Here is an 11,166-nt window from a genome sequence, read left to right on the forward strand (position 1 = left end):
TACCTCCAGATAAACCTCTAGACAAGATCGCCGCCTACTTCCAACTACGAGGAAGCTTATTAGCAAAGTGATCAATCCTGCCATCGTCCGCTCTCGTCTCAACAAGACACAACAAAGAAGGCTTTTCCTCATGAATGAACCTAATGATACGATTGGAGGTATCCTGACTGGAAAGCCCCCTACAATTCCAGCAAATAATTTTAGGAGCAATCATAAACAACAAACAGTAAATAAAGAAAAATCCTAAAAAAAGGAATACTTCCATGAAGAACAAAAGAAGACAGGTTAGACCCAAGGAGCACACTATGCGGGCGAAGAACCACCAGCGTCCATACGACCCTTCTTATGAGAGTCACTAGGAACCTGCAGGCACTTCCTCACCAGCGCACCTCGCCGTTGTTCCACTTGGAACTGATCCAGAGTCATAAGGTCATCGGCTTCCTCCGCTTCAGCCGACATCCCAGCTACATCATCATCGGTCATCGCATCATCCTCATTGCCAGAGGACCCCGAGGCATCTTCATCAGAATGAGAAGGTTCCAGGGCCGCAGAGACCTTGTCAACCACCATCGAGTGAGAGTTGGAAGTATCAACAGGCAAAGATGTGGTCTCCACTCCCTGCGCCAAGCGAAGGACAGGGGGAGGAGACGAGGATCGTTGCAGGGGGGAATCACGTGCTTTGGAGCGATTAGAATTAGGGGTTTTCTCTGAGGGACGAGAAGGCCTGTTCAGCAGAGACCCGTTGGGATAGGAGCCATCAGTCTCAAGCCAATGAGAGCCGTTGGATGGGGAATCATCAACCATAAGCGAAAGGGAGCCGTTGGATGGGGCATCCTCCCTAGGAGCCACAGTAATGATAGAACCAAAGTTTTGGTTTCCAATACCTGGCATGTCAGATGAAGAGAAGTCACGCAGAGGGATCGCATCAGCACCAGAACCTTCGGCGCGTGGAGCGCGAACAGAGGCGTGACCACCTCTACCCCTACCCCGAAATCCGCCATGTGTCTCACGCACCGCTGGAGAAGCCTCGAGATGTCCGATTGCTGGATCCCTCGTTACGGCTGCTGTGACCTACGGCACGTGAGCGGCACGAGTGCCACCATCACGCCCGCAGGCCCGGCCACGCTGATGAGAGACGAGCAACCATGGACCAAACTCTCGATCCGTCAAAGCTTCCGATGGATTCAACAGAGAATTATCAGGCATAGAACCGGGATCAGAGGTCATCGGGGTATCTTTTGGTCCAATCACCCCTACATCCTGAATCGACTCTGCCGCCGGCCCTCGCTGGACGCGAAAGGGTGGAGGAGTACGATCCAGACCAGGAACAGAGGAACGAGAACAAGAGTTCGTGCCATGCCCAACAAGCCCACATGTATAACAAAACGTCGGCAACTTCTCATACAACACCACCACAAAGATGCGCTGGGTATCATCCCCCAGCCAGAAACCCCGGCTTAACGGCTTAGAGAGATCAATTTCCAGACAGACACGGGCGAATCTCGACCGAGTAAGGGACGAAGTGAGATCATCAACCTTAAGAAGGTTACCCATATGCGCAGTGATTGATTCCAGAGTTTCCGCTTCCGAGAAATCGACATGCAAGTTATGAAGTTGAACCCAGATGGCCGCCGAGTTGAGCTTGGCGAAGGCCGGTTCAAAGAATGGCTTCCAAGGAAACAACTGAAGGATGATACCATTGATGGACCAAGGACCTCCCATTAAAATCCCTTGCATAGTTTCATGAGAAGAACAACGAATCAAAAGAAATCCATTAGGGAGATCAGAGATAACAACCTCACCAAACTCCTGCCATTTGGCCATCAGACTCATCTTCACTTGGTCAAAGGCCGGAGGTTTTCCAAAAAATTTTCCGTATAGTGAGTGCTGGAAGCGCATCCGTGCTCTTGCAAGAGAGTCCTCATCCAGGTGGACAAATTGGGTTGTGGAACTTTTGAGCTTGTTCAGAAGATGATGGTTGTGCAAAGGAGATGCTTCCGATGTACGAGCAGCATTAGAAGCGATTTGGGCCCAAGACCCAGGAGATGGAGGTTTGCTAGAGGACGGCGAGGAGCTTCCCCCGCTTGCCATGGCAAGGGGGGAGGAAAAGAAGGAAGGAGAAAGAAGGGTTCAAAGGTCAGGGAAACAAGGGACCGGAGCTCCCGTTGTTAAACAGTCTGTGTTGAAACTAGTTTATCATTGGTGGCCGTGGGTTCTTGAGGGGAAGTATTGGCATTAGATTTACCCTTTCATGTTGATAGGTTGTTTCTTTCCTGTTATTAGGATAACCTTTCCAGTTGTTAGGATGTTTTCTAGTTGTTATTAAGGAATACAACTCATCACTATATATTTTTTTGCTATCTTCTTTCTGCTATAAATTTTATGTAAAATCTCTAAGGAAAGACAGAGAGGTTGAATTATCATTTCAGCAAGTTTCTTCCTAAAATTTCTGTAGTTTTCTTTTTAATAATTTTTTTAGAACATTTAATCGGTGTGCAACAATCATAGTTTAACTATTTTAATTTGCTCCAACTATTATTGTTAATATTGATTTTATGTTCATTTTCGGTTTTCTACAGCTCCAAATTCAAAGAAAATTAAGCAAAAGGTTGCGACATCTAACATCAAATGTAACTGAAACTTTATTATTAATTCTTTCGATGGCTTAGGCGATCCAACTAAAAGTGTGTGATCCTTGGGCTAGTCCAACATGTGCTACCATAGATAGATGATTTTCATCTATAATTATCTCCTCAGAACTTGTTTTTCCTTTTTTATTGTTCACGTTTTGGTTTTTTTTTCCTATTCATCTGTTTAGTGGATGACCTCTTTATTTCTCATTTGTTTTTACCACATTAGGGTTCTTTGTAGTGCTAATTTTTTTATTTTCAATAAATTTTTTGTAATCCATAAAGTTAGAAAAAAAGTTAGTATCAAAAGAACTAATTACATACTAATTATTTGGATCAATGTAGTCCTAACAATAAAATCAGGCAAGCTCGAAAAAACTGTCGCGCTGATCAGACGAAACCTCAGCTTTGTTGTCCCTCTTATAGTTAAACCGGATAGCTCCTAGTGCTAATGAAGACCTTCACAATTCTTGAAATACAAGACTGAGGATATGTTTTTCTTAGTCCTTGTCTGTTGTGTTTTTTCAGTCTTTCTTTTTCACTTTTCATTGTTGGTGGAAGTTTTTCTTACCTTTGTTGTGTCCTATATGTTTCGTCTCAGTTTTTGTCTATCTATATTTTAGTTTTAGCTATTATGCACCGTTTCACTTGTCACTTTCTTTCCCTTATTAATAAATTATGATTTATTTATTTTTATATAAAAAAAATAGTCCGCAGATTTCAAATAAATCATTACACTTTTAATATTTTAACCACCTCTTTCCCACCACAATTCAACAAATTTATATTATGGATAAGACTAAGTTAGAGAAAGTGAACGGTACCGTCACTAATATTCTTGTGTTACTTTGTTTTTTTTATTATTATTTATACTGTACTTTGTGGGATGTAAAAGTTTATCTAATGAATTGATTGCTCAGCAAATTCTAATAGTGGAGTGGTGTGGAATTGTGTTCAAAGAAAGGGAACAACAAGGTATCATAATCAAAGAATAATACCAATTGTAACAAAGGAGATGCCATTATACAAGGAAGATTTAAGTAACAAACAAAATAAAAATAAAATCATATCAATGTTAATAAAAAAAAATTGTAATAATCATTAAAAAAAGGCCAATAATACTCTCACCTAGAAGTGAAATGGATGTTGGAGGGTGGATGATGCATAAGGAAACATACATCTTTCCAAACATGAGACATTGATATCACACCAAGATGCACCAACTAATAGAACCCTAACAAACTCTTCTCTATATTTATATAAACATACATATGCACATATATATATATTTCTAAAGGCACCCTGAAAGGACTTGCAAGCTTTCCTACAACTTTTCTCATTCATTTTTCCTTCTAATTAAAGGTACATCTTTGTCTCCTTTGCTAATGCCACAACTACCCCACAACACTCATCTTTACCACTTTTCTTGATATACACATATGTATACACATGGGAGGTGACTTCCATTCTAAGTTTGAAATGTCAACAAAATTTAAAGAATTACTTTTTAATATATGTCAAGTGAGTATACTTAATACAAAAATTTCAACTAATATCAAAATAGATGTCTTTTTTTTAATCATTTGGACAAGAAAAGGAAATAAAATAAAGTTGAATGACACTTGATACATCTACTTAACTGTGTGTGTGTCTGTATATATATATATAAATATATATGGAGTTAATGATAGTAAACGTGAGGCTAAGACATGATTATATTATATTGCCATGCCAAACTCATAACCCATCTAGTTCTTCTTCTTCTTCTTTCCAACTTGTAAAGGCAAGCCTAAAATGAAGTTTTCTTCATCTTCATCTTCATCCTCAATGAGAAAGAACTCCTCCACCTATTCCTCATACCTTATCACCATATCCTTCATCATCTTTGTGACCATTCTCTATGGTGAAGACCTCACTTGCATTCTTAGGCAACCATTCCTCTACTATCAACAACTAGACCACTTTGATCAACAACAACTACTCCAACAACAAGGTAAGCAAAGCATTGATTATCATACTTGAAGAAATATATATATTTCTATTAAAACAAAGAAAGATTGAAAAAATTCAATGCAATACAATTATAGCCTCAGAGAAAAATAGGACAGTGCCGTTCGTGGTGGGAACGACAGAGCCCGGGTGTGATATCTTCTCCGGTGAGTGGGTTTACGATGAAGAAACCCGGCCTCAATATGAAGAAGAAGAATGCCCTTATATTCAACCTCAACTAACTTGTCAAGCTCAAGGTAGGCCTGATAAGGCTTATCAACATTGGAGGTGGCAACCTCATGGATGTTCTCTACCAAGGTTGGTTCATGATTGCGTTTATTAAAGTGATGACAAGTGGTGCATATATATATATATATATATATATGCAATTTGATTTTGTTTTAAAATTCTTAATATGTTACAGCTTTAATGCTACTTTAATGCTTGAGAAGTTAAGGGGAAAGAGAATGTTGTTTGTGGGTGATTCATTGAACCGTGGGCAGTTTGTCTCTATGGTTTGTCTTCTTCATAGAGTGATCCCTGAAGGAGAAAAATCCTTCAAAACCGTTGAATCTCTTACAAACTTTCATGCAAAGGTATTATATATTTATGCATATATTTGCTAATTAGTTATATTTGAATTGAAAGTTTTATTTTGTAATATTTGTAGGAGTATAATGCTAGCATTGACTTCTATTGGGCTCCATTCCTCGTCGAATCAAACTCTGATAATGCGATTGTGCATAGAGTTTCCGATCGAATAGTCCGTGGAGGATCGATTAAAAAGCATGCTAGACATTGGAAAGGAGTAGACATCATGGTCTTTAATACTTATCTTTGGTGGATGACTGGCATGCCAATGAAGATCTTGTATGCTTGTTTGCTATACTCTTTATATCATGTTTGTAATTAACTTGAATACATGGAACATCTCTATAATTTGTGTGGGTTTTGTAGGAGAGGTTCTTTTAGTGGGGATATGAAGAACATAACATTGTTAGAAACTCCAGATGCATATCGATTAGCTTTGCGGAGGATGTTGAAATGGTTGGAGAAAAACATGGATCCTCAGAAGACAAGAGTGTTCTTCACTAGCATGTCTCCTACTCATGAGAAGTGAGTTTATATATATATATATCTTAATTAAGTTTAAAGCCACTAGTTATGGCCTGATTGATGTGATGCACATTAGTTTAAGATCCCAAACGAACAATTTAATAAGTTTAGAGATCATGGGTGGCTTTGAAGATATATTTTATGATCTAATATATGTTAGAATTATGTTTTGATATATTTGTTGATAGTTTTTGTCTAAGATTGCAAAGATTATTAATGGTATAGGAGTTTTGAATGGGGAGGAGAACAAGGAGGGAATTGCTACAATGAAACAACTCCTATCAAGGATCCGAACTATTGGGGAAGAGGATCAAGGAAGAGCATAATGCAAGTGGTGAAGCAAGTGTTTGAAACATCGAAAATTCCAATCACTGTGATCAACATCACTCAGTTATCGGAATACCGAAAAGATGCACACACCTCCATCTACAAGAAACAATGGAATCCATTGACACCAGAGCAACTTGCCAATCCAAGAAGCTATTCTGATTGTGTTCATTGGTGTCTCCCTGGTCTTCAAGACACATGGAATGAGCTTCTCTTTACAAAGCTTTTCTTTCCTTGAGCCAAGAGTCAATTGGTTGTTCAACTGTTTCATATTCTTGAGTTTGTTTTCAAGTCAATTGTAATCTTAATGGAAAAAAGAAAAGAAGTTTTCAACTCATCCCATGTGCATTGTTCTTCAATTTCAATGGCTTTGAATGGAAAGGAATCTTTGTATATATTTTAAGGATGAAATCAAGGAAGCATGTGCAATACCAAGTGCTAGAAATACTTAAACTATAGCACCAAGTCCAATACTTTCAACTCTTTTAGTCAAAATTCAAATGGAGTTCTCTTCTTCTCTCTATTTCATTGCTTTGTCTTCAGTTATCATCTTTGTGATAACCACATTTTATGGCAAGAACTTCACCAACATCTTTGAGATATCAATCCAACAACCTCATCAACAAAAACAAGGTTAGTCTCAGTTAAACATCAATATAGATCGACGCATGTTTACTAGTTGATCTTGATCTTAGTAATTTGTATAATAATTATAGAGAACGAGAAGTTACCGTTTGCGGTGGGGAAGACGGAGAAGGAGTGTGATATTTTCAATGGTTCATGGGTCTATGACAATATATCAAGACCGATGTTCGAAGAGCATGAGTGCCCCTTCATTGAAAAGAAGATGATGTGTCAAGCTCATGGAAGGCCTGATAAAGGTTATCAACATTGGAGATGGCAACCTCATAACTGTTCCTTGCCAAGGTAGTACACCAAAAAGAAAATTTGATATTAGTCTCAAGTATTTGAACAAGTTCATTGATATTTACTTGTGAGTTCATTCATAGCTTCAATGCAACATTTATGCTCGAAAAGCTTCGAGGAAAGACGATGATCTTTGTCGGAGATTCACTCAACCGTGGCCAATTCTCCTCCATGGTTTGTCTTCTCCAAAGATCAATCCCACAACATGCAAAATCCTTTGAAATACATGAACCGAGATTCATCTTCAAAGCCAAGGTAAGCATGTATGTATAATTACAATATCGAGATGTATTAAATGGTGATCGGTGAGTTGGAAAAGTATATGTGGGAGTTAAAGAAACTTGAAATGAATTCAGGAGTATAATGCATCGATCGAGTTTTATTGGGCACCATTTCTCTTGGAATCAAACTGTGACAACTTCTACTATCACCGATTATCAGATCGAACTGTGAGAAAAGGATCGATCAATGTGCATGCTCAACATTGGAAAGAAGCTGATATTTTGGTTGTTGATACTTATATTTGGTGGATGACAGGGCTTAAGTTGAAGATCATGTACATATATATTACTGAACTTGTTTAATTAATTCTTATATCTATATATATATATATATATATATTGTTTAGTTTGAACTTGGATTTGATTGTTTTGTGCTGTAGACAAGGAAAAGGAAAAGGAGAGGAGGAGATGATAAATATGGAAGGTGAAGATGCATATAGGATGGGGTTGAAAGAGTTGGTAGGGTGGGTTGAGAAGAACATGGATCCTAGAAAAACTAGGGTTTTCTTTGTCACCATGTCACCTTCACATCCCATGTGAGTCCTCTCTCTCTCTCTCTCTCTCTCTCTCTCTCTCTCTCTCTCTCTCTATATATATATATATATAATTGAAAACATAATTTAATGTTATGAGTGGGATTCAGCTAAGTTTTTTGAATTAGATGGTTCACAATCCAACAAAAGCATATCATTAGGTATATTATATGTGATTGTGGCACTGATAGTCAATTATAAGAATAATGATTTTCTTATTGTTTTGGTTTTTTTCCAAATGCTTCAATCACATATACAGTCATGAGTGTGTTCTTACCGGGTGATAACATAGGATTTATGTTATAAACTTACACCTACACACCTACAATTAGAGATCCGTTAATTCGTTATCATTACTGTGTTCAGGGAGATTTAAACTTGAGGTTTTTAAATCCTCACACTAACATTTTATTTCTATTATTATTTGATATTGTGCTGATAAAATTTATTTAAAATTAGAAGTGATGGATAATAGTATAAAATTGACTTTTAAATTATTACTATTTAGTTTTATTTGTCTTTTTTAGGTGAATAGACAAAAAAAAATCATAATAATAAAATATAAAACAAATAAGTACAAAATTCACTATTGGTAGATATTGGCTATTAAGTCAAGGGAAAGCAATAAATACTGATGGCATCCTAGAAACAATCCTTGGAGTAATTTTTCATCCAAGGTGGCATGGCCATGGGATAGAGTTTGAGAGCCCGGTTCTTTTATCGGTTATCTTATCCCTAGAGACTAGAGTCATTAACATGAGAGCCATAGAACTTGATTTTACATTAAGACTTTGTTTGTTGTCAAGGTTCTCAAGCTTCTCGTGATCTCTGGGGATAAAATGACCGATAAACAGACTCCATGGCCATGCTGCTGGATGATTACTCAAGGATGTTCTGAGATATCATGGTGTTAACCATGACAATGTGTGGTGAACCTTATTTTTATATTTATTATTATGATTTTCACTAAAATGAAAATAAAATAATCAACAGGGTTAAAAGTCAATTTTAACTACTGATATCATCGCCTACAATTTTAAATAGGTTTATCGACACAATGTCAAATAATATGGAAGTAAAATGTTGGTGTGATTCTCGAGTTCGTCTCTGGTGATAACGGTGGATCTGGTGTGGAGATGACAGATAACAGGTTATGAGCATGGAGTCTATGTTCTCTTGACAAACCCACGCTCATGAACTGGCATGTGTGAGCGTTTGGAGAACAAGGCAATCAGAAGATCGTTGTTCTTATGATTGTCGAATGCCTGATCGCCTGTTGTTGTCAGACCGGCTGATCCCACTCGCTTTGATGGAATGTGTTTTCGGTATGTATGGAGGAGGAGGAGGAGGAGGAGGAGGAGGAGGAGGAGGACTCACGTGGATGTGGTGTGTGAAACTTGGTTCTGGGATCATGTTCTCGGCCACGCCTGTGCATCTTCTGCCACTGTTGTCTCCTCTCGCTCGCTGTGTCTGCAACACCAGTGATCAGCGATCAGTTCAGACTAGTGATGTGTGTGGATATGAATTTAATTGAGCAAGTTCAGTGTGCATGTCGGCAAACTGTCATCCGCAGGCTGAGGCATCGGCAACAGAATATCAATGTTGACGTGCACATGATCGATCACGGTTCGATCTGATGATCGATGATAGTGAGATTGTCACGGTTGTTCGGAAAATGATTGCCGTCGATCGATACGTGCTCACAGATTCATTCAGGGTGCAACTCACGCTTCTTTCGGCTCGCGATCACTGTCGATGTGCTGATTACATACATGCTTGCAGCAACGAGATCTCGGTTCGCCAACTCAGGATTTTGCATGTTATGAGATGATCTTTGGAGAAGACAAACATCGGAGAAGGTGTGCGGTGGTCTCCGACAGGTATCGTCTTTCCTCGAGCTTTCAGCGCCAATGTGCATTAGTATGAATGTTCTGGTAAATATCGTGAACTTGTTCAAATATGAGACTAATATCAATTTTCTTTTGATGTCTGTAACGGGGATTTATTGGGACCACTCAGTGTTGACGAGCCTCGGGAGGCCTTCATGGTGACACATCCGTCTTCTTTTTCGATGAGAGGGTTCGGGCGTCGACGGTGTGTGGCCCAGCGGACGTTGGTGGCTCGCTCGGGTGGCTGCCGCAGGCGACTGGTTCTCATGATTGACCAGCCTGGTGCGGATCGGATCGACTGGTGGGCGTGCGTCGTCTCGATGTTGGCGAGACGGCTGTTTTGTGATGACGGCGGATTGTGGTGAGGATTCTTGCCGCTGGGCGGTTATCCTGGATGACGGGGAACTGACGAACAGGGAAGAGGAACTCCATTTGGTGCGGGCTTCAAAAGGCGAGTGACGGACAAGACTGAGTATTTCTGGCAATGCAATAACTCGCCGGTTCATCAAATGTATGCAAGATTCTTTCCGTTCAAAACCGGTGGAATTGAAGGCTGTCACGTGAATGATTAACTCTTTCCGATGAATACAATTGACAGTGAAATATGAACGGATTGAGCAATTGACGCTGCCGTCGGGAAAGAAACGCCAAAGAGCTGGGCCATCAGCTCTTGAGACAGGGAGGACAAGTCAAAATAACTTCTTGGATTGACAGGTATCTGATTATCGTGGATCATTGGTGGCCCTATTGTGGATGGAGGGTGTGCATCTCGTGTTCCGGCGGTGGGGCCTCGGGTGGGCACCACTTGCGTGTGATCTCTTCTGATGGTCGGATGCTGTTGTTCGTGATTCGTTCTCCTCCCCGATCAAGCTCTGCACCGATATTTGCGGTGGCAAAATCAAACAGCTATCAAAACATCAATTCTGGCATATGTTAGATCATAAAAGGTATCTTCAAAGCCGCCATGAAACTTTCAACCAGGTGTTGATCTGCGTGCGTCGCATCGTCGAACCGCGTAACTAATGACACAAACAATTAAGGATATGTATATGGGCTCGCTGCCATGGGGTGGGGGATGCTGGTGGGCGTTTGCTGGGCAATCATCAGTATCGTGCATCTCGGGTTTCAGCTGATGTTGTGTTCTTCAGCTGTCCCCTGAGGGAACCTCACCCACTGTGGGATGTTCCGGCGGTCAGGATTACGACGTGAGGTGTGGCAGGCGAGCGCGGATCTTCGTTGACGCCGATCCGCGGGGCGAAGTGATGAGACCATGATGTCTGCTCACTCCAGTGTCTGGCGTAACGCAATCGATCCTCCACCGGACTGGTCCGGGCCTGCTGTTTGTTCGACGGTGGAGCGGGTCAGTGCTGGCGTGCTCTGCGTGACCACGAAAATGAAACTTTCGGTCAGACTATAACAGATAACAGATATGTGCGTGATCTATATTACCTTTGCGTGAGGGACTATGAAGTTG

At 40.2% G+C, this 11,166-nt stretch overlaps 3 protein-coding genes across 3 annotated transcripts; 2 read left to right on the forward strand and 1 right to left on the reverse strand.

Moving 5' to 3' along the window:
• Window positions 1-303: 303 nt before the first annotated feature.
• Window positions 304-2,091, reverse strand: LOC120253992. The gene is made up of 2 exons (XM_039262152.1): window positions 1,076-2,091; window positions 304-982 (listed from the first exon to the last, which is right to left on the reverse strand). Exons 1-2 carry the CDS (start codon window positions 2,089-2,091, stop codon window positions 304-306), a joined length of 1,695 nt encoding a protein of 564 aa, XP_039118086.1.
• A 2,214-nt stretch (window positions 2,092-4,305) lies between these two features.
• Window positions 4,306-6,443, forward strand: LOC120253988 (protein trichome birefringence-like 33). The gene is made up of 6 exons (XM_039262149.1): window positions 4,306-4,623; window positions 4,718-4,937; window positions 5,044-5,215; window positions 5,290-5,489; window positions 5,577-5,735; window positions 5,961-6,443. The coding sequence occupies exons 1-6, from the start codon at window positions 4,425-4,427 to the stop codon at window positions 6,298-6,300; spliced, it is 1,290 nt and encodes a 429-aa protein (XP_039118083.1). The 5' UTR covers window positions 4,306-4,424; the 3' UTR covers window positions 6,301-6,443.
• Window positions 6,444-6,540: 97 nt separating this feature from the next.
• LOC120253993 (protein trichome birefringence-like 33) lies at window positions 6,541-7,810 on the forward strand. Its single transcript, XM_039262153.1, has 5 exons — window positions 6,541-6,695; window positions 6,779-6,989; window positions 7,073-7,244; window positions 7,346-7,545; window positions 7,651-7,810. Exons 1-5 carry the CDS (start codon window positions 6,563-6,565, stop codon window positions 7,808-7,810), a joined length of 876 nt encoding a protein of 291 aa, XP_039118087.1. The 5' UTR covers window positions 6,541-6,562.
• Window positions 7,811-11,166: the final 3,356 nt, after the last annotated feature.

Source organism: Dioscorea cayenensis, unplaced genomic scaffold (assembly GCF_009730915.1).
Source record: "Dioscorea cayenensis subsp. rotundata cultivar TDr96_F1 unplaced genomic scaffold, TDr96_F1_v2_PseudoChromosome.rev07_lg8_w22 25.fasta BLBR01000275.1, whole genome shotgun sequence".
Taxonomy (NCBI): domain Eukaryota; kingdom Viridiplantae; phylum Streptophyta; class Magnoliopsida; order Dioscoreales; family Dioscoreaceae; genus Dioscorea; species Dioscorea cayenensis.

What these genes read in the sequence shown, in the direction of transcription:
- LOC120253992 (XM_039262152.1), bottom strand. Translation starts at nt 2,091, where the DNA reads ATGGCAAGCGGGGGAAGCTCCTCGCCGTCCTCTAGCAAACCTCCATCT. An exon ending in ACTCGTGCCGCTCACGTGCC is followed by an intron (nt 983 to 1,075) that starts GTAGGTCACAGC and finishes ATTTCGGGGTAG; the next exon opens with GGGTAGAGGTGGTCACGCCT.
- LOC120253993 (XM_039262153.1), top strand. Translation starts at nt 6,563, where the DNA reads ATGGAGTTCTCTTCTTCTCTCTATTTCATTGCTTTGTCTTCAGTTATC. An exon ending in ACCTCATCAACAAAAACAAG is followed by an intron (nt 6,696 to 6,778) that starts GTTAGTCTCAGT and finishes TAATAATTATAG; the next exon opens with AGAACGAGAAGTTACCGTTT. An exon ending in GATTCATCTTCAAAGCCAAG is followed by an intron (nt 7,245 to 7,345) that starts GTAAGCATGTAT and finishes AAATGAATTCAG; the next exon opens with GAGTATAATGCATCGATCGA.
- LOC120253988 (XM_039262149.1), top strand. Translation starts at nt 4,425, where the DNA reads ATGAAGTTTTCTTCATCTTCATCTTCATCCTCAATGAGAAAGAACTCC. An exon ending in ACAACTACTCCAACAACAAG is followed by an intron (nt 4,624 to 4,717) that starts GTAAGCAAAGCA and finishes ATACAATTATAG; the next exon opens with CCTCAGAGAAAAATAGGACA. An exon ending in CATGGATGTTCTCTACCAAG is followed by an intron (nt 4,938 to 5,043) that starts GTTGGTTCATGA and finishes AATATGTTACAG; the next exon opens with CTTTAATGCTACTTTAATGC.